Below are 23,206 nucleotides of genomic sequence, written 5' to 3'. Positions count from 1 at the left end.
GGAGGCTGCCTCAGGCACAGGCAGGATGCGCGGCAAGTGGATTTCTGGTTGCCATCTGTCTATACTCACCTACTGAACTGTGCTTGCTTGCGCTGACCTCTGGTCGTCCATGCATGTCACTCTTTGCTGAGCCCTGTTCCCCCCAGTACGGGTCCAGGTCCAGCTCTGAGGCACTGCACTATGATGCGTGTCCCCTGCCAAGAGATGGTCTCTAGGGATGACCTCTGCTTTCAGAGCTCAAGCCTATCATGACATTTGTCTCATCCTTGCCAATTCCCAGAGCTCAGCTGCGGGGAGAAAGGCAGCATCATGACACCCACCATTATCAATATCTACTCACTTCTGATTTCCTTTCTGATACTTCTTCCAATCTGGGTCCAGGAGATTTTGATCTAGTCTGGAGGTAGAAAGGAGCCAGGAAAGTTTACCCTGACAACACCGTGTGCTGCCCGGAATCAGCTTTATTGTCTCCCATTCACCCCCTTTTCCAGGGCTGAGCTGCTGACCCCAAATGCCAGGAAATAGCTTCCTGAATCTGTCTTTCTTTTGTCATCCACCTTCTTCTGAAGCGCAGAGCAGAGAATGACCTAGATGCTCCTAAATAGGAAAAGGAAATACTGGAAAAGCCTTTAATATGTTCAAATATTATCATGTCATATGTAGTTCAATGCAATGCATTTCCAATAAAAAACAGAGCAATATTGTTACAATGAGAGGATAGGCATATTATAAAAGAATATGTTTCCAAAGTCCCTTTATAAATAAACTTAAGGGAACTCCAAATATACCTTCTTACAGAAAAAACAGTATAAACAGTTGATATCATGGATAATCCACCACAACCACGATTTAGCCCATAAGTAGATGAAACTGTGTCAATTTCAGCTGTGTCAGAAACAAATAGAACTGTCATATTAATAGGGTGGTGCTGGTTGAATGGTGTAAGCTACTGTACTAGCAATAGCACTGGAACTATTAATTTTTTTAAAAATAAACTTTATTTATTTATTTATTGGCTGCATTGGGTCTTCCTTGCAGCATACGGGCTTTCTCTAGTTGAGGCGAGAGGGGGCTACTCTTCGTTGCGGTGCACAGTCTTCTCGTTGTGGTGGCTTCTCTTGTTGCGGAGCACGGGCTCTAGGCATGCAGGCTTCAGTAGTTGTGGTGCATGGGCTCAGTAGCTGTGGTTCGTGGGCTCTAGAGTGCAGGCTCAGTAGTTGTGGTGCACGAGCTTAGTTGCTCCGCGGCATGTAGGATCTTCCCAGACCAGGGCTCGAACCCGTGTCCCCTGCATTGGCAGGCGGATTCTTAACCACTGCACCATCAGGGAAGCCCTGGAACTATTATTAAATAGTATGATTTCGAGTAATGTGTCTATGGGGGGAATGTCTCACTACAGCAGGGTGGTTATGCTTTTCCTATTCTCTTAATTTATTCTCAGGATAGAATTAGCTAATAACTTTTAAATTAGGTCTTGATAAGTCAGGGACCCCCTATAACTAAACACAACACAGAACAAAATGCATAATAAATAAATTTTCATTTTTCCTGATTGTTCATATATTGAAACATAACAAGCTTAATTAGAAGAGGATGAATTGGCACAGGAACACTGGTAAACATTTGGAAAGTCACTTATGGGCATCTTTAACTTTCTCTTACTTTTCTACTAATCACAGGTTTAAAAGATTTATTTAGTCATTCAAAAATTATTAAGTAATTTGAGCCAACCTATCACAAAATTCTGCTGTGTTCCACAATAAAAGCTTGTGTTTGAAGAACCCTCTCTTTTTTCCAAAGCCCTTTCTAGGTATACTACTTAATTTTATTTTTATAATGACCCTGTAAAAGATAAAAGGCAGGTATTATTATTCCATTTTACTGATGAGGAAACTGAGACTCAAAGAAAATTAAATGATGTGAACACTTTCATTCAGTTATTTATGGAAATACCTAGAATTAGGACTTAAGTTTTATAATTTTAACTATAATGTTCTCTCTTTTGAACCGTATATATTAAATACATAACCCATATTATACACACATTCACACATGATGAGTGTGTACATATATTAGGAAGGCAGAAGGATCCCTTAATTTTTATCTGAACCATCTTGCATTGCAAGGCATTAGCCTTATCAATACTTTCCACGTGCATTTATAAAACACTTTATTTATATAGTTTCATTTTAGTTAACTTCAAATTAAAGACTATCCCCCAGAGGAATTTTAATAATTTACCATCAATAGGTGATAAATATTGCAAAAAACAGCTAGGAATCGAAATACTTTGCATCATAATCATTTTGCAGAGTTTTAAGTGACTGATAAATTCAAAGATAGATTCTCCATGTTTATTGGCTCATAAATTGAGAGAGGAAGACATGTTGCCAAATTTATTCCAATAATAAATAAATTTTAAAAATATACAAACCTTCTATTACAACATTTATTAAAACAGTCCAGCACTATTTTAATCAAACAAATGTTTATAACCATTATGTGAATAAATGTTGTAGCCAGAGTCTGTCAGAGGAAAGGTGAATGAGCACATTGGTGAAGTGCGTTGCTGTTTACAAATCCGATCCAAAAATAATTAAATGATATGCTTCTGAGTAATTGTGGTTATTTGTACATAAATATGTTTATAACTCATGTATTATTTTAAAATCAACAGTTATTCCTCTCAGAAACCAAACTCAGCAAACACTTTGACCATTAAGGCAGAAACGCTAACATTAAATCAACTTGAAAAGAGATACATACATCGAAGTATGGCTTATGCTTTTGTTTTTATTATCATTGTTTGTTGCTGTATCTTTGGTAGCTGGAACAGTGTTCTGCATACAGTAGTGCCAGTAAATATTTATTATGTTCTAGAATATACTCAGAAGCTGAAGTACTGGAGTAACTGACACACCTATCTATTTATTCACTTATTTATATTACTATTTTAATTTTTGAATTATTAAACATATTTTGAGATAAAAAAGATAGATTCACATGCTGATGTAAGAAAAAATACAGTGATATCCAGCGTGTCGTTCACCCAGTTTTCCCCAATGGTGATATTTGCAAAACTATAATAAAATATCACAACCAGGATTTTAACATTCATACAGTGAAGATACATTTCTATCATGTCTCACGTTGTCCTCTTATAGTTAGACCCACTTCTCTCCCACTTCTTCCCTAAGCCCTGAGACCACTAATTTGTTCTTCATTTCTATAACTTTGTCATTGTGATAAAGCTATACAAATAAAACCATACAGTATGTAAACTTTTGGGATGGGCTTTTCTTCAACATAATTCACTGTAGATTCATCCAAGTTGGGTGTATCAGTTCATTCCTTTCTATTGCTGAGTGATGTTCTGTAGTATGATTGTACTACAGGTCTTGCTTTTTTCCACTTTTTTATTGGGGTAAAATATTTATTGTTATGTGTATAACATGACAATTACCATCTTAACCATTTTAAGTGTTCAGTTCAGTGGTTTTAAATGCATTCACTTTGTTGTGCAACCATCACCACCATCCAGCTCCATAACTCTTTCCATCTCGTAAAACTGAAACTCTACCCATTAAACAGAAACTCCCCAGAATCCTCTCCCCTAGCCCATGGCAACCACCATTATACTTTCTGTCTTTATCATTTTGACTACTCTAGGTACCTCATGTAAGTGGTGTCACACTGTAGGTGTCTTTTTGTGACCGGCTTATTTCACTTGGCATAATGTCCTCAAGCTTCATACGTGTTGCAGTCTATTGCAAAATTTTCTTCATTTTTAAGGCTGAATGATATTCTCTTGCATGTATATACATTTTTGCATATCCATTCATCTGTTGATGGACACTTGGGTTTGGGTTGCTTCAACATTTTAGCTATTGTGAATAATGCTACTAGGAACATGGTGTACAAATACTCTTCCAGATCTTGCTTTCAATTCTTTTGGATATATAACCAGAAGTGGAATTGTTGGAACATACAGTAATTCTATTTTTAACTTTTTGATGAAGGCCATGCTGTTTCCCACAGCAGTTTCATCATTCTACATTCCCACCAAGAGAGCATAAGAGTCCCAATTTCTCCAGATCTCTACCTGCACTTGTTTTCTGGACTTCCTTCCTTCCTTCTTTCCATCCTTCCTTGTAGCCATCCTAATGGGTGTGAGGTGGTATTTCTTTGCACTTTTGATTTACATTTTCCTAATGATTACTGATGTTGAACATTTCTTCATGTGCTTATTGGCCATTTGTATAATCTTTTTTTGGATAAATGTCTGAATCCTTTGTCCACTTTTGAATTGGGTTTTTGTTTTTGTGTTGTTGAGTTTTGGGAGTTCTCTATATATTCTGACTATTAATCCTGTATCAGATACATGATTAGCAAATATTTTCTCCCATTCTATGCGTTGCCATTTTACTCTGTGGATAAGTGTCTTTGATGCACACATTTTAAAACATTTTCATGAAGTGCAATCTATTTTTGTTGCCGTTGTTACCTGTGCCTTTGGTGTCATATCCAAGAAAACATTGCCAAATCCAATGTCATAAAGTTTTGTCCTATGTCTTCTTCTAAGATTTGTATTGCGTTAAGGCTTATATTTAAGATCTTGATCCAATTTGAGTTAATTTTTGTATATGGAGTTCGGTAAAAGTCCAACTTTATCCTTTTCCAAGTGGATATCCAGTAGTTTTCCCAGCATAATTTGTTGCAAAGACTGTCCCTTCCCTATTGACTTGTCTTGGCACCCTTGTAAAAATTCATTTGACCATATATGTGAGGGCTTATTTTCAGACTCTCTATTCTATTCCATTGGTCTTTATACCTGTCTTTATGCCAATGTCGCACTCTTTTGATTTAGCTCGGTAGTACGTTACTAAATGAGGAGTGTAAGTCCTCCAGTTTTGTTCTTCTTTTTCAAGTTTGCTTTTGCTATTTGGGGTCCCTTGAGATTTTATATGAATTTTAGGATAGTTTTTTTTTTCTATTTCTGTAAAAGTGTCATGGGGATTTTCATAGGGATCACATTTAATCTGTAGATCGTTTTGGGTAGTATTGGCTTTTTAACAAGATGAAGTCTTGTAAACCATTAACATGGGATGTATTTCAATTTATTTATGTCTTCTTTCATTTCTTTCAGTGGCGTTTTGTATTTTCCATACATGTCTTTTACCTCCTTGTTTAAGTTAATTCCTAAGTATTTTACTCTTTTTTGGGATACTATAGTGAATGCAATTGTTTTGTAAGTTTCTTTTTAGATTGATCATTGTTAGTGTATAGAAATGCCATTGATTTTTCTGTGTTGATCTGTGTCCTCCTACTTTGCTGAATTTCTTTTCATTGTAACAGTTTTTTTTTCCAGAATCTTCAGAGTTTACTACATATAAGATCATATCATCTGCAAACAGAGGAAAATTTACCTCTTTCTTTCCAATTTGTATGGCTTTTGTGTCTTTTCTTGCCAAATTACTCTGGCTTGAACTTTCAGTGCTCCATTGAATAGAAGTGGTGAAAGCACGCATCCTTGCCTTGTTTCTAATCTTAGAGAAAAAGCTTTCAGTCTCTCACCACTGAGCATAATGTTCATTCTAGTTTTTTCACATATGACTTTTATTATGTTGAAGTTGTTTCCTTCTATTCCTAGTTTGTTGAGTGTTTTTATCATGAAAGGATGCAGAATTTTGTCAAGTGCCTTTTCTGCATCAATTGAGATGACCATGTGTGTTTTTTTTCCTCTTCATTCTGTTGATATGGCATATTACATTGATTGATTTTCATATGTTGAACCACCGTTGCGTTCCAGGAATAAATCCCACTTGGTTATGGTGGATAATCCTTTCAATATGCTGCTGAATTATGCTTGCTACTATTTTGTTAAACATTTTTGCATCATTGTTGATAAGAGATAAGGATCTGTAGATTTCTTGTGTTGTCTTTGTCTGGCTTTGGTATCAGGGTAATGCAGGCCTTATAGAATGAGTTAGGAAGTGTTCCCTCCTCTTCACTTTTTGGGAAAAGGTTAAGATGGACTGGTATTAGTTCTTCTTTAAAAGTTTGGTCAGTGAATCATCGGGTTCAGGGCTTTTCTTTGATGGGAGACATTTGATTACTGATTCAATCTCCTACTAGTTATAGGTCTATTTGGATTTTCTGTTTCTTCATGATTTAGTCTTGGGAGGTTTTATGTTTCTAGAAATTTATTCAAGACTGCCACTATATTTGTCCTATTTTTAAAATTTCACATACATCATGATCATTTCCCATTCCATAAAATATCCTGTGGAAGCATGACTGTAAATTGTTGCATAATACTCCATCCCACAAGTATGTCATACATTATCTAACCTTCTTCTTGTTGCATGTAGGTTGATTTCAACTGTTTGTCTGCAGCGAATATCCTCATTCTGTGCATACATCTCTTCTTAGTTTCTTACGATATATTCCTTGGAGTAGAGTTCCTGGATCATTGGGTCTGTAAGCATTATTTCCTGCTCTGACCAAGTCTTTTGAGATGATGCCGAAGAGGAGATTAGGCTCAAAGTCTAAGCTACCAGTTGAGCAATGAGAACAATTTATTTAGAAAAGTTTCTTGTCAGTATCTTATTATTCCAGTTCTATTTACCCAGTTAGTTATCTGCTTAATAGATAGAAAATTATGGATATAAATATAATTAGCTTTAATAGCAATAAATCTTAAATACAACTTTATAGTTTTTATTCTTATGTTCAGTACTCATATGTGAATTCACTAACATTATTTAAAATGTGATAAACCACTAATCATAACATCATAATCCAAACATTTATTTATTGAAAATTTGATCTGTACCAGACATAGTGCTAAGCCCTTTATATGCATAATCTCATTAACAAATGCCCTAACAGGTGGATGTAAGGAGCTCTAGTTTACAGAGGAGCAAACAGAGTCATTGGGAAGTCCAACCTGACAGCCTCTCCAGAAGCTAGAGCAGAGACCTAAGCCTAGGTCTTTCTTTAACGTTCATTTAGTGCTCACTACAAAGCAATGAATGTTCTAAGCTATAAAAATGAGGATTTTTACAAATGACAAGACAAAGACCCCGAGAGGTTTGTTATCTGTCCAATGGAACATAGCTAATAAATGGTGGACCCAGGCTCAGACAAATTCTGGATATCCTATGCTTAGGAGTTCTCCCTCTCTGACCTGCTGCAATTGCACATGAAGTGCAAAGGAGGAAAAGGAGCCACTTTGGGCTAAGCAATTAAGAAGATTTTTTCTCTCTGACTGACAGTAGACCAGGCCGCCTGAGCAGAGAAAAGGCTGGACTTTGGGCTCCCACTTGGTCCCCCTCCACCAGTAGTATCCTATTGTGGGAAACAGTGTGTCCAACCCAGGAGCTGGCACCGGGGCTCCATCTCTCTCTCTCTCTCTCTCTCTCTCTCTCTCTCTCTCTCTCTCTCTCTCTCTCTCTCTCTCTCTCTCTGTCTCACCCTCAGGACCACAGTCATCTTTTCGCATCAGTGTGGCATTTTCTGGTCACACTAACTGGGTAGTCCGATTCTCAGGAGACCTGGTTTCTTGTGCTTCTGTCACTGACGACAGGATTTGGCCTCACGGAAACTCAAGGTGCAAAGACGCATTTGGCACCTGCTGCGATCCTGGGCGGTTGGTGGTCAGTAGGCGCCAGTTTGCCAAACCTGTTTGAAATCATTCAGCTGCTGACTCACCGCAAGCCCCCTCTTGGTGCCCACTGGCATTTCTGGAAACATAATCAGACCCAGACCTAAGGCACCTTCCTGCCTGCAGCCCACGGGCTGCTGTGTTGCCCTGCGCCAGGCGCACTCAGCCAAAACTTTGAAAGGTCAGCCTGTCTTGGAGTCGGCCTTAACATGAGATAACGTGGACATTTCACTCGTCTGGCAGATATTTTTAGTCCTTTGTTCAACTTTTGAAAGAATGGAATTTTGGAAATGTTTCGCCTTAGACTTTTAGCATTCCTAGGCTGATCCACTACCCCGGTGAACCCGTGGTTTCCCCACTGCACTGATTACGGTAAAAGCAGCAGTCATTCTGGGAATTTGTTCAGGTTTTTTTCCAAATCCACTGAGCCACGCCTCCGACACCACTGCTCTCCGGCGAGTCCCGGCACCACGTGCTCCGGTCTGGTTAGGCCCCCGTATGCCGCCTGACGGAGTCTGGACGCAGTCCAGGTCCCTACCGGTTCCTGGGTTCTTTCTACCTAACACATAGGCTGACCTGCCCTGCGACGCGTTTCCTTTCCTTTTAGAGACTTTTCTTTCTGACAGCTAAGAGTAGTGCTCAGGTAGAGATTTAGGAAATTAAAGAGTCAGGAGTTTCCAAACACGCCGAGGTCACTTTAAGAATTCAAGAGCAAGGGACGCGAGACACCTGCCGGGGGTGGGGGTGGGGGGAAGCCCGTGAGCCGCTCTGCCCTCCCCCAGTCCGGAAATGGCAGCGTCCAACGGGGACCCAAGGCACTCCCAGGCTGGGAGGAGGCGGTGGATACCTGGATCTGAACCAGCTCGGTCCCTCCCTCCCCGTTCCTCTGCCCTGCGGCGCAGACTGGCCCTCCCAGCTCCGGAGCGCCGGGCTCCGCGCGCAGCGCCCTGGGGTCAGGTCCGCCCGCAGTCCTCCCGGCTACTGGCTGCCTGGAGCCAGTGTGGGCGGGGGCGGGGACCCGGGAACCAGGCGCGCGGTGAGGGGCGGGGGCGGGAACAGGCGGGGCGGAGCCGGCGGGGCGGGGACCGAGGCAACTAGCCAATCCGCGCGGACTCGGGTTCGCCTAGGCTCCCGACCGGCCGGCGGGAACTGGGGGAGCCGCTCCCCACCGCTCGCGGACTTCGGAATTGGCTGGCGGCCTGACGGGCGCCGCGGCCGCAGCGCGTTTCCGCAGGTTGTCGAGACCCGAGGATGCGCGCCCTGCCAGCCCTGGACGCGCCCCCGAGCGAGCGCCTCCTGTCCCGGGACTCCGGGGGCCCCCGGGCCCCGGACGCGGCGGGGCCGACGCGCAGGAGCGCGGTGGAAAGGCTGGCAGCCGACCGCTCCAAGTACGTGCGGGGCCCGCCGGGAGCCGGCCCAGGCCCGGCTTGCGAGGGCAGCAGCCCCGGGGCGAGCGAAGGGCAGGCGGGCGACCCTCGGCCCCCGGCGCGCGTCCCCGGTCCGGTGGCGCGCAGGACCATAGCGCGGAAGCCTCTGAGGCCGGACTCGCTGGTTATCTACCGACAGAAATGCGAGTTCGTCCGAGGGTCGGGAGCCGACAGCCCCAGGGGAGGCCTGGTGAAGAAGCTCTTCCAGGGGCCGGGCAAGGACAAGACGCCGGGGTCCCCCGGCACGTCCCGGGTGGGAGAAGAGGGAGGGGCCGGGGCCCAGGAGGCCGCCGCGACCGAGCCCGGCCCCGTCGCGGCTCCCGCGGTGCCAGGGCCCTCCGCGCCCCCGGCCCCCGCCCCGCCGGTCAGGGCGCCCTCCAGAGTTCCGGCGGCGCCCCGGGGTCCGGAGCTGCTCGGGGCGAGGCACCGGGGACTGCAGCGCTCGCAGTCCGACCTCAGCTCGCGCTACTCCGCGTCCTTGGCCGAGTTTGACACCTTCTTCCAGTACTGCGGCCTGGAGCCCGAGGTGGTGGAGGCGCTCGGGCGGGAGAACTTCTCCGCCGGGTCGGACCTCGTCGCCCTCAAGGTCCGCAGCGTGAGCGTCGCCACCTCCGACAGCGGCTTCTCCCGGCACAGCGGCGGCGACGAGGGGCTGCAGGAGGGAGAGCTGACGGAGCAGGTGCCCAGCACCACCTCGGTGGTCGAGAGGAACGCCCGCATCATCAAGTGGCTGTACACCTGTAAGAAGGCCAAGGAGACCCCCGGCCAGGGGCTGCAGGGCCCAGCGTGACCGCTGCGCCCCGGGAGACCCGGACCGAGGTTTGCGTCCAGAGAGGCCGGGAGGGGTGTGTGTGTGGCGTGCCTGTGAGGGCTTGGGGAGTGACCGAGCCGGGTAGATCCAGCCTTCTCAAGTAGCGAGGGACCCTGGAGATAGAGACGCAGAGGCTCCTGCGTCAGAGTGGCCACTGCTGAAGAGCAAAAGGGCTGCCAGGTCAGGTCCCCGCAGGGCCTGCACCACTTCTTCTGAGTGTGCGGTTTCTGGCTGCCTGGAAAGGTAATTGTGCACACCAGCACCATCCCAGTTGGTCTATTATTGTGAAAAGTGGAGAAATTGGGATTATAAATGCTCATTTAGGAAGTGGTTTTACACCTCAGCATTTATCCTGATTTGAACATAGCCTGAGAGCCCCAGTTCGTGTGGGCATCCAGAGCTTTGATGTGAGTTGGCTGGTCAGCCTGTGGCCCTGGGGTGGGGCTGCCATCTTCCCTCCAGCAGAAAGGAAGGCTCTGCACTTCCTGGAGGCCTTTACCCAAGTGGGAGGGAGGAGAACTTCTCTACAGGATCTTGTCAGCAGTTTGACATTTATTTAGCTGCAGAGACCTTTATTTGGCTAAATTTTGCTCAAATTGTTTTGAGACCTTCCTACGGAGAGTCGCTGGAGCAGCTTAGTCCACAAGAAGGAGCTTCAGTTTGTTGAATTAGGAGCTGGACTAGATCATAACTAGCATCTTAGAGTTCTACTTGGCAGTGATTCTGTATTTTATTTGCCTCTGATGATAATTTGGGAGGTACATTTCTTCCCCTTGGACATCAGTAGCTCAGGGTTGATCCCAAGAAGTTCTTTTTCCCTGAGGAACTAAGGAATGCTTATCCTCTCTGTCACCTCTGTGGAGAGGGCACTTCCAGGGGTAGTGAAGAGAGAAGGGAAGGTACCTTTTCAGAGTTCTCTTTGGGAGCCAAGATTTTAAACATTGCAACATCTTGTTTTCTCTCACCCTGCACTGGCAACTTGCTACAGGTGTTTGTGAAATTCATGTGGTGGAAGTATTTTTTTCTGCCGTTGAGATGACTAATTGAACACACAGTATCAGTCTTCAGCGTGGTGGGGAGTCTGCCACAGACGTGATGCACACAGCTCACCTGTGTCTGAGGCCTGGAAAAAGCCTAACTTCCCCTAGTGGCCATGGTCTTGGTTCGGTTGTGACAATTTGCAGAAACAGAGGAGTTCATTGTTTCTCTTGAACTCAGAAGGGTCATGACTGAAGTGCTCCCTGTAGTTCATTGAGGATTATTGCATTTCCACTAGCCTGAATCCCCAAGGAATGTATATAGGCAGTCAGAATTTAAACTAAAAGCACACGTTAACTTGTACTTTTCACGGGTTGTCTTGGGAACTGAGATGAGTGAATGCTGGCCAGGGTTAGGGTTGGCCATGAACACCCTGATGTGGAGGAAGGAAGCTGCAGGGGCCAGCATGTCCCAGAGGGATGTTGTGTTGGATGGAGCTCTCAGTGGGGAGTAGGGAGTGCTTCTGGTAGCAACCACTCCCGCACTTCTAGCTTAGGCTCCCATTGTCCATAAAACGAAGGCAGATAGCAAATGCTTTCCAACCTCTATGCTTTATGATTCCATATAGTCAGTAATCTGTATGTCTGTGTTGCATGATTGTAACCCAGAAAAGGAAAACAAAAAAACTGTCGTCTACTGTAGTATGTAAAAAGTAAACTTAAAAATAAGCTCCTTCCAGGTGGCCAGAGTGCACTGTATTTTATGCAAAGAGTATAGGTAAAATTGGTGGTGCAAATAGTGCTGAAGTAACACAATGGTGCACAAACACACCAAAATAAAACCTGACACCAAAAAAATAAAAGCATTCTCCTCTGATCCATCGAGACCCAGCGCCACGCTCACCTGCAGTGCTCCAGTGTGAAAGCCTGAGAGGGAGTTTAGGATTCAGTCCATGAAGTAACTTTCCAAATAACCTTTCCTTTTAGGTCTGAGCCTGTGAAAGATTTAAGAAGGTTGGTTAGCCTGTAAGAACTTGCACTTTTATGACAGAGACATAGTTGAGGCAAGAGGGAAAGTGACACAGGTTTAGGAAACCGCCCAGGGTGAGCCTGTGCAGGAGAACAGAGGTTCACTCACTCACCCTCTCCCTCCCTCTACGTAACCCTGTTTGTTCAAGTGGGGGACGGTGTCACCTGTATCCTGAGCTGTTTCATATTACTGCTCAGAGAAGGGAGATGAAATTGACACGGAACCTGCCCAACTTGCTGTATGTCATTGGCAATCACCAGCACTGTAAAGATTTTCTCTACAAATTCACTCTGCTGGACCCAAAACAGCTCAGGATATTTGAACTTCCACCCAGGACATCTAAGGGCTGGCTGCTCGGAGAATTGTGAGGAAGAAATGCATGTCCTTTCTCCAGCTCACTGGGACTGGGACGATGTCTGCCCATGATCACGGCCCCTCAACTTGCCATCCTCAGACACGAAGTCCCCTCTGAAGAAGAGCCAGGAGAGAGCTTAGACCCTTCGGTCTTCTGCCAGCTTGAACAAAATTCAGCTGGCCTCTTCTCACAGGATTACTTGCCCGAGATTAATTCCATAACTTCTGGAAGCTGTGGAAGCAAGACTACAAGGTGTAATTTTTCTCTAGTTTATCAGGACATTTGTGTTGGAGTCCATACGGATTCATTTTAAGATTTCATGAAAAATTCAGAAAATTTGAGATGAACAAATGTATGCTTTCTAAGTGAAAAAGAAAACATTTTATATGGAGGTTTTTGTCCCCTTGGTAGATAGAGATATTATAAAGTAAAATAAAAATATCCCATCCAGAATTAAATAAAAGGTTCACAAATTTATTACCCCATGGAGTAAAAATATTTGCTTTCCAAAACTCAGAATATCAGAGCTGGAGAATGACTTGTAGAATCTGCACACAGTCCCACTGGGATCCATTAGTGATAGATAGTTACATGTGGATAATTTTGGTATTCTGTTTCCCAGTGTATAATTCCTGAAAACTGCTCTTCTGTCTACTGATGTTTAATCATTTTCCTGTCATTCAATTCATTAAAATGATAGGCCTGCCAAAATTTAGGTTTCTGGTTTTCTATCTTTTGCACAGATATATGTTACTGATTTTAATATTGTTATAAAAGAATGGTAACTTGTCCTTTGAATTAATTAGGGATAAACATTGTTCGGTTTTAAGGCAAAAATCTCAGACATTGCCCAGCTCTCTTCACATTTCTCTTTGATAGATGTGGGGCAACTGAAAGCTAGGGGGTAGAACTGTGTCACCATCTGCAAAGATGCCATGGGGAGATAGAGCAAACAAACTGGGAGACTCCTGACTTTCTGCTTCTTTCTTTTTTGACTAGCTGGGAAGCTCTGTAAGTCACCAACTAAGAGTGCGTTTTAGGTAAACTAGTGGCTTGAGCTGTAATAAGGCTACCTACTCTGTCTTCAGGCCAGCCCCTGGGCCTTTTAGAGAGATTTGTGTCTGAAAGCGAATAATCTGTTTGCCTCTAAAAATTTATTTGTACTGCTTGCTTTGTGTTCTATTTTGTTGTCCAGCTCTGTGCTAGTGGGCACTGGCCTTACCAATCAACATTCAAAGAAATTTTTCTTTACTGCCCCAGAAAAAGGCCTGCAGGGAGATGGATGCCGAGAAACCAGATGATAGCTGTTTTTGCTACTGATTTCTTTTCAAAATTTAAAATGTGCGAAGGAGATGTTTAAAATGCAGAAAATATCACAAAACCAAAAACTGCAGGGACCTGACTTTGTAGTTCAATGCTTGGCTTTATAACTTTTGCCTAGACTGGTGTTGATTGACAGCTTTTTTCTTACTCCTCAGGAAGCAAGCCTTCCCGACAGTGGGGACTCCTTGAAGTACGTCTGGATGATTGGGACCCCAGGGCCATCCTCACTGCCAGGTTTTGTCCAGTGTACCCAGGTGTCCATATGATTGCTGTTTTCCCAGGAATAAAGCACACCATTGAAGAAGCCTAAGTATTTTCAGAAGGTTTGAAGTGCTATGGAGAAGATGGGAATATAGAACTTGCAAATTAGCTGAGTTATAACTGTTGTGACACAGCTGAAGCTCTGGAAGATATTTTCTTGTGTTAGGTGGACCTGTCCTTGCTTCCAGAGAGCAGCGAAGGGGAAAAGCTGCTTGGAAATATTTTCAAGGGCATCTTTTTGAGTGGCTTGCTGACAGAGAGGTACAATGATACATTTTAATGATATCTAAATTAATTTTAAAAAGATAAAAAGGCAAAGAGCATGAAAAGCAAACACGAATGAATGCCACGGTATTCTTCAATCATATTGGATGGGTTGGCACCATTTAAATCAAAGTTCTGTGGTCATAAGAAGTTATATTCTACACAAATACTATGGCTAACAAAGAGCAAACACATGCTCACACTTGCATACTCACATGTAGACCTCAATTTCTAAGCACCACTGCACTGTAAACTACAGTGAATTCCCAAACTGTGCAACTGATCATCTTATGAAATGAATCAGAAAACACTTTTAAAACCACTTGAGAGCTGCAAGGTCATTCTGTGAACGCCACTCCTGTTGGGTTGTAGACATGCAGAGGTACCATTAAAAGATAAAGAGCTGAAATACTACTAGGAAACCTTTTTTTGTACCTGGACAGTTCCTTGAGAGTTAGCAGAAGAATATTGGAGCTTCCTTCCTTCAGATCAACAGCAGTGGTCCTCTTCTGCAGCACCGTTTAGAATGGGCCTCCATGTTTCTCTTGTTCCCAGCTTCCAAAAGGATAAAAAGCCTCGGTTTAGATAGAACATGGCCTCATGACATGTGACGTGCCCTGCTCTCTGGTCTAATTCACATGCCCACCTATCAGGCAATCATTCCAAACATGGCAACACTTCACCCTTCTCTGAAAAGGGTGTGTTTGACACAAGGGTTAGCCTCTGGGTGTCGGTAAGGAGTTACTGTGACCCTAAATCTGAACCAGCTCATGACACTCAGAGTAAATAGATTTCAGATTCAGAAACTTCTGAGAGGAATTTTGTATCGATGATGACAACTCCCCAAAATTTGTCACCTGGTCAAAGCTTACAATGTTTTATCAAAATATGTCCCTTCAAGAATAAAATTATTAGAAGAATCGGGAGGGAAGAGAAATAGGTTTCTCAATGGTAAAATATTTTATAAACCAATTTTGATATATTAATGTATTTGTTTAATATTGTATTCTATTTTTGTAACTTTTACTGTGAGAATAGGTCCTTGAGTTACTTAAATATTTATTTTTACATAGTTATTGGTCTTCAAATAGTTTTCCTACACTTCATATGGTTTTAGTTTTTATCAGGATAATTTTAAATCATTCTCTCCTTGGTTATCTTTTTGTATGTTGTTTAATTGAATTTCCAAATTTCACTGTAAGCAGAGTGTTCACTACTCTATAAAGTGTTCAGTACGATAGGGATTTGTTTTTAAGTAAAACACAGATGCCCATTTGGGGAGGCTCTGTTGGCTGACGGATGTACCTCTGTCAATGTAGTCTCTAGAAAGACAAAGATTCCCTGCTCTAAGAAATTTTTCCCTGTTGTTTTTTTTTTAAAAATGCTGCTGTTTTGCTGTTCACTGGATTACACTTAGTTTAAAAGATAACGTCGGGCTTCCCTGGTGGCGCAGTGGTTGCGCGTTCGCCTGCCGATGCAGGGGAACCGGGTTCGCGCCCCGGTCTGGGAGGATCCCACATGCCGCGGAGCGGCTGGCCCCGTGGGCCATGGCCGCTGAGCCTGCGCGTCCGGAGCCTGTGCTCCGCAACGGGAGAGGCCACAACAGAGGGAGGCCCGCATACCAAAAAAAAAAAAAAAAAAAAAGATAATGTCAAAGATGAGAGGAGTTTTCTTTAAAGGACCTTCTCATATATGCAGTTGCCTTGTTTACGGGTTCCATTCATTTTATATGTAAATGCTTTAAGTAGAATTGTTATGTGTCAGAATAGGATGAACCGAAACCTAGGTCAGATTTATCTGAGATCAAAATGGTGTGGACTCTACCATCCATGTAATAGATGAAAAAGAGAAAAACAAATTGGTTACCATTTAAAAGCACCAAGATCTTTGAGAAGCATTTGCACTTCAGTGGAGGCAACTCCTGGAAGTAGCAGTCAGGAACAGGGTATCCCCAGACCCCAGCAGGATGGGTTAAGCTCCGGGCCTGAGTGTGTGGTTGGAGGCCAGAAGTCCTTTCCTAACTGAATTATCCCAATTTGCTGAGTGACTTTGAGAAGATCAAACTCTGTAGCTCAATCTGAATGAAAAAGCTTGTAATTGCTTTTTACAATTTTTACAATTTTGCTGCAAAATAGTTTCTTTTGTTCACAAAAGAATAGCTTCTCAGATAATATGATTAAGCACAATGGAGAGAAAAAATTATTGATACAGCATGGAAAATATCTTGATAGTATCTATTTCATTAATACATGGGTACAGATCAGCAATGCCTCTGAGTGAAAGGTATTTATGTAACTGGAAAAGTTTCCTCACTATATACTGATGCATATAGTTTCTAAACTGCTGGTCACTGACACTGGAATACAAAGAAGGCTTTATCAAACGTTGCCCTTTTCAGTGGGTTAAAGGTGCAGTGCTGTAGTTGGTGATTCCATAAAATATCAGGCCCAGACAACTGTCATGGCTGTTTCTGAATAGAGTTCATTTTTTTCTGCACACTACTTGCGACATGAGTGCAATATTATATATTCTGTATCAAAGAAATAAAGTATTTTTATCATTTTTAGTATTACTTTATGAATTTGTACAATGTGAAAAAACTGAAGCAAGAGTATGCTTATTATAATTACTCAAATCTTTGGCTTTCTCCCTTTTTTTCCTAATATCATCTCAGCAGATTATCAGTAGAAATGAGGAGTGCATTCTAAAACTTGACCCAGGAGAGCCATGTGGTACCCAAAGTCTCCAGTTCTCCCTGGAAATGGAATGCGATAAAAACAGTTTGAATATTTAGCACGTTGGTTTTCTTTGTTTCATCAGTCTTTTGTTCAAATTTTTTTTCTTCATGGTTTATTAATATTATCATTGTAAAATGGGTCCAAAGATAAAAATGAGAGTATAGTTTGTAACCTTTCCCGTTAGTTAACTCCTTGGTGAAGGCAAACTCGACGTACATCAGGTTTGCTCTGTGTGTCTGCTGGTACTGGAGATGTAGGCCTGAGCCAGTGGGGAAGTCCAGTCTCTAAATCGCTGATCTGGCTGAGCCAGGCCAGCTTCTTTTTCAGTCCTGCAGTGGCTTATGCACAAATCCACACAAGCATCCAAAGACAGGATTCTTGAGGAGAATAGTTTACCCTGTATTTCCACGAAGACCATGGACAAGCCCCCAGGGACTGTAGAAACTCTGATTGTAACTGTTCAGAAACTGTCCAGACATCGTGCTATGTGGCTTCCATCACAGACTCCAACAGCAGCTGTCATTGTCTTCCTTCAGGTAAACATGAGTTCTCACCTTTCTGTTTCCCTTTTTGAAAATTCGATAAGACAGAAGCAATGAAGTGATGCACAGTGGTTAGATGTTTCAACTTTGCTTGCGTTTTCTGTGATGAGATAAACTAATTTATATAATAGTTAAATGTTCCAGGTTGGAAATATCGAGCAAGAAGGAAACCAAATTCTCAACAAGGAGCTTATAACTCTGGTCGTGGAAGTAGGAAGGAACAGTTCATGGGGAGAAGATACAGAAACACCAGACAATGTGCTCCTATCCAGTAATATTTTCCTCATTTTCTCTGCTACAATGTCCCCAATCCTACAATTGTCATCTTTGTGTTACCTCCTTGAAAATTGTCATTAAAATGGAAATGCTTTCTGAAGGGGAGAACGTATTAAACCATTGATAACTATTCATCTTTAAGTCAAAACAGAATATTGATGTCTTTAGAAAGTGAGAACCCGAGCCACAGAAACAGATATGGGAAGACCGGAACCTTGGCTTTGGTATATAGCCTGTGGGATACTCAATTTTGAGCTTAAGTTGGACTCTTACTACAAGTGCCAGAATGGAAATTACGGTATCCACTAAATGCATACCCTGCTGTTGGAACACTCATGGTCCTGAGCAGTAGCGGCTATAATCAAGGACAAGACACTGATGACAGCAAGCAGAGTCACCCGCGTTCATGTATGGAGGAGCCAGGTACCGCAGTCGGCACTGGGGCTCCCCAGGCGCCCTGCCGTGAGCGGCGTTTGTTCTAGGAGGAAGGTCAGATACTCGGTAAAGGGTAGATAGGCCGGCAGTTAGATGACAGACGTGGGAAACACGCAGATGGAAGGTGGGGGCGGGGATAAAGCGGAGTAAAGTCGAGCAGACAGAAGCCAGCGGCGCGGTGAGCCAGACTCACGGATTTCAATACGACCCTCCGTTTTGTAGTTTTTCTGTATTGGCCAGTGTGTCTGAACCATAAATGGAACCCAAAGTCCAAATCATATTAAAAGAGTCAAGCTACTGGGAAATACAACATGCAAGTTACGAATGGTTTATTTTAATCCCTGGAGGCCCTTCACCCTTCAAATTCATGTGAAGTCTAAACTGAATAAAAAGCAGAACGCATTACAAATGGGGCCTCGGGGCTTGGTCTGTATCCAGTCAGAAAGTTGTTGATAAAGGACTGTGTGGCTTTCCTGGCTCTTAGACGAAGTCCTCTTTTCAAATAGAATAAAAAGTCAAGATAGCAAAGAAGTGGCGACTGCCAGAGGTCGGAGCAGGCCCGCTCTCACGAAGGGGCGGGGTTTTCTCTGGTGACCTCTGAGGCTGTGTCGCGGACATGCCCTTGGAGGGAAACAGCTGGGTGCAGGCTGGGCCTCCTCTGCTTGGCAGTCAGGACTGCAGCACCCACAGTCCGGAAGGGGCTGCATCCGAAGTGCCGCTAGAGAGCTCTCAGGCCGCTTCCTTGCGGGCGTGTGTCAGGCACCAGAGAGAATGTCCGTGCAGCATGTGCTGAGGTGGGCAGGGACCCGGGACCACAGACCCTCAAAACTGGAAGGGGTGTTAGGACTCGTGTACCGCCGCCCGGGCCTCCAGCAGGTGGACGCCCCTGCGCCTGTCCAGGCTCCTTCCCAGCCCCGCCCTCGTTGCTGAACGTGAGCAGGGCAGCCAGCTGTCCCTGTTTGCCGGGAACTTTCTGGTGTCCTCGGAGAATCTTCAGTCCCCAGCCAGCTGGGAAGATGGTACACCCTGAGAGGCACCTTGATTAACACACATCTCCGTGCCGAGTTCTCGATTTCACTTTAATTCCCACTCTGAGAAAATTAATGCCGAAACCACCGTGAGCACGTGAGAACTTGAAGTTCGTGGCGTTCAGGGTTTGGCATTTTCACTTGCCTTAAATTAGGGCAGCTCAGGTAGAGGGTTTCTCCCGTGTGGTGGGGGAGGTCACGTGGTGAGCATGAAGACGGGCTGGATGCCTCTCCGGCGTTGGTCCTGCCCCCGGGAGGGCCTAGCTCCCTGGAAGAAGCTGCGCAGCACAGCCCAGGAGGGGCCCGCGCCTCCTGGCCGCCTGCACCGCGGGCAGGCCGAAGCGCGCGCCTTGGTTATTGCACCTTAGCCTGACGCCAGCCTATCAGGATCGCCATTTTAACCTGTGCCGCAGCTGAGGTGTGGAGAGATTTAGTACCCGCTCGGGTCAGAGAACCAATACGCCGGAGAAGCAAGAGTATGAACCTAAATCTGCCTGGTTCCAAAAGCAGCCATAGTCTCTCTTTTAATAAGTAAATGAGAGCCAGAAGGCTTGAAGAATTTCGTAACTTCTCAAGGGCGCGGACTGATTCAACAGATCACAACCTCAGGCGGATTCTGATCCAAGCGGCCACGGCCGCCTCACCTGACTGCCCCCATTTCCGTCCGCTGAGCCGCTCCGGTGAGGGTGGCGACGCTGCCCCAGCGTCTCACGCGCTGGGGAGGCTCAGGGCAGCGTGCACACGTCCACGCTGCGGGACAGGCTCTCATGGTGCAGGGTATGTTGGTCATTTTACATGAAATGGCCTGTGCCTTGGAAACAGAGCCTTAAATAAAGAGAAAATCGGAGGGGGAGCCAGCAAGCTGTGCCCAAGAGCTTGGGGCAGCGAGGCGGAATGCCAAACTGGGCGGCGGCCCACGTGCTGCATCAGAAGCCCCACGAACGAGGGCTGCGAACCCAGAGTGCATCCACCTCACGTACATCACAGAATTCCAACGCCAGATAAGAAGCTCAAGGCCTTCTGGATCGTCTCAGCGAAGTCTGGCGGAGCCGTGATTATTGCAGGGGCCGCCCAGCGACTTTCAGGTAAATGAGACATGGCCACAGTTGTAAAAGGAGGAGGACGGACTCCTTTAAAGTCACTTTGAAGTACTGGGAACTTCGGCACGTCTTTTGGTTTGTGAAATTTTTTCAGCAATAGTAAAAGAGAAGAGCAAGATAGCCTCTAAGTCTCGAGTGCCTTTTAAAGCTACGGCACATAGCGGACAGTGCACACGTTCCCCATGCAGGCAGAGGCAGAAGGAAGCCTGAGTCACCCTTCCTGTTGCCTCCGGGCTGAGGGAACTCCGGCTTGAAGGCCACAGGAAGTCGTTGCACCCACTCTGCCAGCATGCCCAGGATTGCTCACCCGGTGCTAACCCTGGTCACAGGATGTACTTATGTGCTCAGCGTAGTAAACCCACAGTGGTCCATGATGCCAGGAACCCTGTCAGAGAGCTACAGGGCCTTTTCCAAGGAAGAACATTTTCTAATAAAAATGCATCTGCAGGAGAGATTAAACTCTGAGCTCTGAAAGAGCGAACGTGAGTGCTGTCCGTACAGTAGAGTGGGAGCTCATTGAAACAGAGGCTTGTAGAAGGCAGGTGCCTCTGGAGCAACTTGGAGAGCCGTAAACCATCTCTCACTTTCCTTTTCATTAAAAGGTAAACGGGCAGTTTAGAGGGTGAAGAATGTTTTTAAAGGCACTTAGTGCAGAGGAGACACTGAATAGTTATTATTATTCTCATCATATTAGTCCCCTAATGATTCAATATATATTTATCACTCAATAATTTGTCTAAGTATTTATGAACCAGTTTACATATTCAAGCTGCCATCACTTGGTATCAATGTATTTTTTCTTTTCTGGAGTTCTCCGGGTGTCACGGCTCTGGAACGTGGGATTTGCTAATCGGCTCTGTGTTTAGCTAGCCATTTCCCTGTGTAGAACCTACTTCCAGCAGAAGGGGAATCAGTGGTGAGAGGTCCAGTGGGTGTAGAATGTTCTCTCACCACCGTGGTTTAGTAAAGTAAGAGTGGGTTAGAATTTCAAAACAGAGAACAAGAAAGAAAGCAAACACATTTTTCTGGTCTAGAGAAAGCACCAAAACTGCACTAGGAAATTCTGAAAAAGTATTGTGGGATTTTTCTGATCATTTAGTGAAATATCTGGAAGCTCTGAAGGAATATTAATGGCAAAGCACCGGTGCCTTGAACTTATCTAGAAGTTTAAAGTTTACTAGGCTCTCTTGATATCTATTTTCTCATTTGATCTGCGCAAACATCTTTGAGGCAGTCGGAGCAAGTATTACTACTGCTTCTGTTTTGCAGAGCAGGAAACAGTCAAGTTACTGACACCTCCATTTAGTGATATAATTGGCCTGCGGTTGTGGAGGAGTGATAGAGAATCTATTAGCCTCACTAAATGGTTAAATGAATCATCCAAGAACTTATCCGAGGCATCTCTGCTTTGTGTCTTGGCCGCTGGGTTTTCCTAGAGCTTTCTGTCAAAAACCCCTATAGCTTTCTCATGAGATTCTTCACTAATTACCTTATCCAGTTCAGTGAGAGACCCGATTAAATTTTCAAATTCATCCTTTTGCATAAAACTTTTTATATGTTGAGTGCAGTGTGTGTGTGTGCATTTGTTTGTTCCATTTTGACATGATTGTTCTCTTGTCTGCTCTGACTGGTCACACATGCACATAGCAGCTTGTGTGTCATACACACAAATAGTTTTTTACCTTAGTGGAAGGAAAACCTATGCCACATTATTTTAAGCCTAGATTATTCTTCACATCTGCAGAGCATGTTTACAAGGGTCTTCACATACACTGCCGTCTCATTTAAAATGCCGCTCCCCTGTGGCATAGCTAGAGTGGAAATAATTGACCTGTTTTCAGGTAGACTTGGAAGAAATGGACTGATTTTCCGGATGTTGCCAAATTGAAGCTTCCAGTCCCTCGCACTCCATAAACACTCTGCAACCAAAATTTTAGGGTGCTGATCTGGTTTTTTGTTTGTTTTCTTATTCCAGTTCTGATAATAGTTCCTTTTTGATATTCAGAGTTTCTAGAAATAAATATCTTAAAATGCATAATATTGCATGAGAGTTTACAATCTAAAATCCAACACTTCATACTCTACTTCCTACTCTGATGTCTCTTCATTTCTGATCAGAGAACATTTTTCTATTTACAGCAAAGTAGAACACTTGATCATAAAAACTGTTCAAAGATATTGTTACTACTTAGTCACAAGATTTCAAAATCACCTTCCATTACGGGGCTCCACTGCCTTGCTCGGAAGACCCCACACTTGGTAAGGTATGCATCCCACGTGGACAAAACCTGTAGGCAGAGGCTGACTGTTTTCTCTGTTCAACAGTTTTGTAATCTGTAAACAACAGTTGCTGTAAAGCCAGCCATTCTGCATGAGACAAACTGTGCATCTCTAGTTTTTCAGACAATTTTAGATCCTTGATTTCATCATACAAAGAAAAGAGAACCACCTAAGTCAAAGGACATGGAGGATGGTTGGAGAATCTTTCTTGCACCAAAAGACATTCCTGCCGGCTTCTCAGAGCACCACGTTTTAGGTATTTACATTACTCACAATTATACAACATAACCGTTTACGGGTGAATGTTTCTTTGATTTGTAGAGTTCACGTATGACTCTGTAAATTCTCCTTGTTATACCTGGAGTAGTGTGGTGCAAATTTGCCTACTTTGTTTTATACCTAATATTAAATATTAGCATAGTTGGTTAGTGAACCTACCAATCAGAAAGAGCTGGTTAATGAATACAGCAGTAGCTTCATTAGGTGTTACCCCACATTTGCAATTGCCTGGTATTTGCAAAGCTCCGTTACACTGTTGCCCTTCTTGTTTTCTGTTCACAGGGTTGCAAGTCCCTTCCTCTCCTCTTCATTGTCCTTCAAGAGGTCCCTCTATCATGTCCATTATATGCTTATCTGAAGCTCTATAGCTCTGTCTTCACTTTTGTGTTCACAGCAGGACTTAAAGACAAAAGT

At 44.0% G+C, this 23,206-nt stretch overlaps 1 protein-coding gene across 1 annotated transcript; it reads left to right on the top strand.

Annotated features, from left to right (window-relative positions):
- Window positions 1–8,830: 8,830 nt before the first annotated feature.
- On the top strand, window positions 8,831–15,697 carry FAM110C (family with sequence similarity 110 member C). The gene is made up of 2 exons (XM_024118940.2): window positions 8,831–9,912; window positions 13,745–15,697. Exon 1 carries the CDS (start codon window positions 8,918–8,920, stop codon window positions 9,881–9,883), a length of 966 nt encoding a protein of 321 aa, XP_023974708.1. The 5' UTR covers window positions 8,831–8,917; the 3' UTR covers window positions 9,884–9,912; window positions 13,745–15,697.
- Window positions 15,698–23,206: the final 7,509 nt, after the last annotated feature.

The sequence above is a fragment of the Physeter macrocephalus genome, chromosome 12 (genome assembly GCF_002837175.3).
Source record: "Physeter macrocephalus isolate SW-GA chromosome 12, ASM283717v5, whole genome shotgun sequence".
NCBI classification, from domain to species: domain Eukaryota; kingdom Metazoa; phylum Chordata; class Mammalia; order Artiodactyla; family Physeteridae; genus Physeter; species Physeter macrocephalus.
The sequence above is the reverse complement of the archived record's forward strand: the minus strand, read 5'-3'. Positions and strand labels throughout refer to the sequence as shown.